The sequence below is a fragment of the Lissotriton vulgaris genome, chromosome 5 (assembly GCF_964263255.1).
Source record: "Lissotriton vulgaris chromosome 5, aLisVul1.2, whole genome shotgun sequence".
Taxonomy (NCBI): Eukaryota; Metazoa; Chordata; class Amphibia; order Caudata; family Salamandridae; genus Lissotriton; species Lissotriton vulgaris.
The window spans coordinates 71276099-71282098 of NC_141693.1; the positions used below are offsets into that span (position 1 = coordinate 71276099).

Genomic DNA, 6000 nt, shown 5'->3' on the forward strand with positions numbered 1-6000 from the left:
ATCATCCTTCTTCATGTGGCCTAACAGAAAGGGGGTACTAACTTCCAGGGTACGTGTGAATTCCACAAGCAGTTTTTTATGAAATGCTTTCAATATGCGTAGAGAGCTAGTTGAAGGAAGGTGTGTTTTATTAACACCTTCGATGCTGATGACGAGCTCAGCTCGTCATCAGCTACGGCGCTCGTATGCTGATGAAGAGCTGAGCTCGTCATGTAACACGGGATTTTCAAAAACGCCGCACACAGCGGTAAAAGCAGCCGCCGCAATGCGGTTAAGGACCTGTCAAAAAAATCCAATTAGAGAGTGATGTGACCAGACCTGAGGTGTGGGATCTTCTGCTTGCAAAGTAATATTAGATAACACCTGGTCCAACACATGACCAGTTTGGTGAGTGGGATTGAATATTTGTTGAATGAGATCCAAGGATGCCATCAATTCTTATAATTCCTTTGCCTCACTTTCGTGCACCTTATTGGTGGGGAGATTGAAGTCCCTTAAGAGAATAACGTGTGCATAACTCAGCACTAAGTATGCTGCAGCATTTCAATAAAGATTTCAGAAATGGGCCCTCTGCCCATGGAGGTCTGTAAATTAACACACCTGCCACAGATTGCCGATGTGACAAAGTGACACAAAAGCCTGTCTGAATCAGCCTTGAGAATCAAAGCTAGCCCTCCTTCCCTGCCGGTCTGTTGATTCTGTTATATTTTAGTGGCCATATAAATGGAGGGATTAGAGGTTTCAGAGAGGTAAGTCTCCATAAGTAATAGTGGATCAAGAGTATCCTCATTCAGGTCAAGGATGTTACCTGCATGTTTCTGCAATGTACGGACATTAATCAGGGCTGCAGAGAACTGGACCTTGCCTTTCTTATGTGCCTTCATAGGGGCAAGGTCCCTACCCCAGGATGAGGGAGTAAACTGACAGCCACATAGAGGCCAGGAATGATCACTGTGCTTGGGAATAAATACAATTGAACATCACATTTATTCACAGGGGCGAGACTCCAGACAAGGTCTCTGCTGTAACCTTTCAGTGGATTACCTTCTAACAGACTGGGCAGCATAACTGGTGCTGGCCACTTCCAGGATGCTGCCGGCAGCAGGTGGGCACAGATGGGTGCAGACGGGCTTGCATCTCGCCCTGTTTTATTCATGTGGTCGGAAACAAATAGAGCACATACTGCCCTAATATGATGCCTCTAGTTGTCTAAATATACAAAAAAACGATTTTTAGGCAAAGCGCATTTTCAGCTGCTCCCACCTCGCCGGAATTGTCAAAAGTACAGAAGTGCAGCTCACAATTCAGATTCAGCAGCAATGGCAAAAGAGGGTAATATTAAATTTTAAAAACTAACAGAGCTATGTTAAAATAAAGCAATTCAAACCTAGTGCTAGGGTTGATGACCCTGTATTGTCTGCCCTATTCTAATCTGTGTCACATGACTCAGCACATGGACGATTTCCCAAAATATTAGAACTCATGAATGAGTTCCATCCATAGAGGAAACATTTTAAAAGACCTGCAGATGACATCACACTCACTGAGAGCATAGCTAGAGTGACAAATGGAAATTGGGTTCTTCCCATGAAACCTCTGTATTTAACGTCTGGAATACAGGTATTCGGACCTCTGCAGTGATGGGAGCCTCCTAATATAGTTTCATCCACTATAATTAGGCTTTCCTGTTTTCATATTCTATTTCTGGTTAATTCTGGTGGGGTTTTCTCAGTGATATCAATACCTTAAAAAACATTGGTTACCAAGTGTTACACATTTTTGAGCCATTAAAATCAACAGAAACAGTGTTTTTCCGGTGTTTATGGAACAGGTTCCTTTTATCATTGCTTTCCTTCTGCATTGATAGAGCGTGGTTTATTGACAGTGTATGTACAGTGTATATGAGGTCCGAATACATATTTACAAATCAAACTTATGTAGTATTCCATACAATATTTCTTCGGTGAGTTTTTAGTCGTGCGGCTTGCTCTTTCCTTCCCACGTAAGATTTTATCAGGCCCTCTCAACGTTGGCACTAGAGACGGGCAATGCCAAGACAGCCAGTACATAACTTGCTAACTCTGGCCACTGACATAGCTTTCCATGTCAATACTGGTGCACCTAAAGATAGCAATTCTCTGGGACAGCTTCTGCAACGTATGCATTGAACTGGGCGCATATTCCCTCAGAGTTACTGAAGCAGTCAAAAATGAAGCAGTATGGAGAAAATTCCCCTTTATGGAACTTGTACAGTGTACCGCAGTTAGGCTTCATGGACTTCAAATGACATGGCCGGTGAAGGGACTTTACTATGCGTCTTTGCAAGCCATTTTCATGCATTTTAAAATAAAATTTCCTGAATTGCACCTCAGCATTTCTTTGCTTACCAACTGGCAAGCATTCAACCATGGAACATGTTGATGTGCCAAAGTCACTAAAAGTGTTGTCCAGACTTCTCTCAAGGAGAAGTTTCACATCTACACCAATTACCCTGAATACTAGGTAGACAAGGGTGTTTTCAGACTCTAATTTTTTTATTATATCCACTAAATCAGTCATGCTTTCCTGTACTATCAATATACAAAATAAGATCCTCACATTTCTTGCCTTTGGCATCATCACTAAGCAAAAATTATGTAAACAGTTGCCACATGGATAATATACCATTCACAGCTTCTAGGACTGAGAACTATTGGCTTAATGCCACAGTTTGGATGATCAGAATGGACTACAAAGTCAATAGAATTCTTCATTAACTCAGAAGATTGTAAAGATGCTTTCAGCCTACCATCTAGCAAGTAGCAAGGATCCTTTACAGGGTAGCACTTCAGCTCAGGTATCCATTTTTTGCAGGTCAACACACAATGTATTCATATATGTAGCTGAATCATTTCAAATACAAACAATATCACTCCAATCTTTGTTGAACTTGGTAAGAATTCTTTCCAACAGCGTTACTTGTTTTCCAAACGTCTGGTGCATGTTTTAACCACTATTCAAGATGCTTGGTGAAAGCACCCTTTTCACATATACCTGTCACAACACCTTGCATTGAATTTGTAAAGTCTGGGGTGTTTGGCAATTCACCTGCTATCAATACTGACTCGCTAGAAAAGAGGGCTGATGTATCAAAGGGTTTCATCCATTATTTGCCTGTGGGTAAATGTGATGGTGCATATTGGGAAAGATTCTTATGAAACCAGCAATTGTACCTATCAGAGTAAATGGATGGTAGATCCTACCGTAGTCCTAAAACAATGAATATAGGCAGGTATATAAATACATGACACTAATAATGCGTGCTCCTACTATGCGACCCTAACTAGATGTACCCAAGTGTACCTAGCATGTATGTAGGTGTAAGCCAAGAATCCCCCTAGGATAAAGCCAACCCTGTTACCTGAAGTGAGCGACTGTCGGACCTGGTCTTGGTCTCGAGATGGACACCCCGCAAGGGATGTCAGACCACTGCGAGCTGCAGTGTGTGCGTGCAGGAACCTCAGCCTCTTGCGTCAGAGTGTCAGCATGGAAGTCTTTCTCCTCTGACTGCCCCAGCAAAGATATTATGTTTTTATACCCAAAAAAGGTAGCCTCAGGGGTTCTACCTTGCTGTGTCATGTCTGGCGAGTATGAGGAAGGGATGACCCTTATACATAGGTATTGTGCAGAAGATTGCAATCCTGCTGTGATTCTGAGAACCCTCATGCATAATAAATGAGGCTAGTTTTCAAAAAGCACACAACATTTATGCAGCACCTAACTAGGTAAAAGGTCAATACCAAAAACCGTCATGTAGTTCAATGGCAGAGAAAATGTCGCTGAAAGTATTGGTCAGGCCTATATTGGAGTAATAATAATAATAATAATAATAATAATAATAATAATAATAAAAGCATCTTGTATAGCGCCTGGTTACACTTGGAACATGGAGTACATTACAAAAAATAACAGTATTGCACAATCGCTTAATTTTGCATTTTATAATTGTATTGTTTGTTATGTTTTTATGATGAGACTTTTCAGCATGTTGAGTAATTTTAATAATACAGCATGTTCTCATTATGCTGAATATTTTCTCCATTACCATCTGTTTGTAAGGATGTCGTTGTTCAGGGGCTCTTAAGAAATGTGCTGCTCTACTATTGCTTGTTTCATTTGTGGTTATATTTTCAACTGTATAAAGATCTTCTGAGTCTCATCACATGTAGAGCCTGACCACCCACATACATACTATGTGCTCTTAGGCGCTATTCTTATTTGGAACCCACTAACATACACTGGGCACTCCTCGTTTGGGGACCTGCAGGGTGAAACACCCCAAAACTAATTTTGTATCCTCTTCAAGACTTAACAAATGAGTTTACTTGTAGACCCTGAACACCCACATACACACACCTTGCAAAGACTTCTGTTTGGGGCCCATGGGTGCATTATGACCAAAAAACATCCACACACATACCCTGTTCTCTTCAGAAGCCTCCTCTACTGACTCTTCGGTGCCTTGTGATTCCCTGAACACCCACAGACACACCCTGTTCTCTTCTGAAGTCTCCTCAATGGCATAACACAGGGAGGGTGACCAGATGACTCCATGCCACGGGACACAACGTTTCAAATTCTGGATTTTTCAGTCAACATATCAGTGCATTCTGGGAGTTGTGGTCTTGGTTAATTTTACATGACCCTATGCCTTCAACACATCGATATGAAAAAGCAAAGACCTGAAATGGAAAAGTGGTGTCCCTGTGACACTGAGCCATCTGGCCACCCTATACAAAGGGTGACTTGTGATATATGAACACTCATGTCCGTCGCTTCTGCTCTTCGCCTGCCCCTTGGTGAAAAATATCAAGTGACTTTGTGATCCCTCAGTTTTCACCGACATGCCTTGTGCTCGTCACATGTCATTCCAGAACACCCACACACACCTTGCGCTCCTTTGTAGGTTCCTCATTGGGGCTCAGTGCGACTTTGTGATCCCCGAATGATCCCCGAATGATCACAGACGTATCCTGCCTCTTTCAGCCACTTCTATAATGCCCGACCACAGACATACCCTGTGATCTTCACTTATAGTTCCAGAGCACCCACACACACACCTTGTACCCCTTTGCTTTGCAAGTTCTTCACATTGAACTTTGTGATCCCCGAATGCTAACACACGTACCTTGTACTCCTCTGCAGCCTCCTCTTCAGGACTTGCTGAGTGAGTTGTATGCTCCTTGGACTCCCGGCAGACCCAGCATATCATCCTGTGGTCCTCTGCACAGAACAGCCTCAGTTCCTCATCATGCTTCTCGCACAGATGTTCCCCTTGGGGCTTCACGGGGGGCAGATGAAACTGTTTTGCAATTTCCACCATGTTCCCCAGTTGTCTGTTGGGTCGGAATTTTTTCCTAGGAGATATCTCCCTGCACTCTGGACAGGGGAAGTTTTCATCTCTTCCCTCCCAGCTCTGGGTGATGCAGGAGCGGCAGAAGTTGTGTCCACACTCTATGGACACCGGATCCTTAAAATATTCCAGACAGATGGAACAAGTGGCCTCTTCCTTGAGGTTCTCGAGCTGAGCTGCCGCCGCCATGATGCAGAAATGCAGGAAGTAAACGTAAGTTTTATTTTCTCTCTCTCTGTGCAGTGGGTGTGTCTGTGCGTCTGTCCCTCTCTGTGTGCAGTGGGTGTGTCTGTGCCTCTGCCCCTCTCTGTGTGCAGCGGGTGTGTCTGTGTGTCTGTCCCCCTCTGGCTTCGCTGGGACTTCTGGGATCATCTTACAGTCACAGAGCAGAAAACTGACTCCTCTGCAGCCTGTGCTTTGACTCTAGGATTGGATCCTTTCTCAGCTAAATTTTGTGTCTCTTGATTTTTCTCTCAGATTCTGTAAGTGACAGGACCAATTTTATGGAAACTCCTCTGTCAAGTCTGCATCTGTTGATTATAATATTTGTTTAAGAATTGTACAGATACCTGTAAAATATTTTTGACGTAATTTCTTCCTGCGTTTAC

General features: G+C 43.0%; 1 protein-coding gene across 1 annotated transcript in view; it reads right to left on the minus strand.

The window, feature by feature from the left end:
- LOC147710210 (E3 ubiquitin-protein ligase TRIM39-like) overlaps window positions 1-5581 on the minus strand; it is a 61374-nt gene extending 55793 nt beyond the window's left edge. Inside the window, exon 1 of the mRNA XM_086920886.1 lies at window positions 5168-5581. Within this exon, the coding sequence (XP_086777012.1) occupies window positions 5168-5581 (414 nt within the window). The remainder of the gene's footprint in view (window positions 1-5167) is intronic.
- Window positions 5582-6000: the final 419 nt, after the last annotated feature.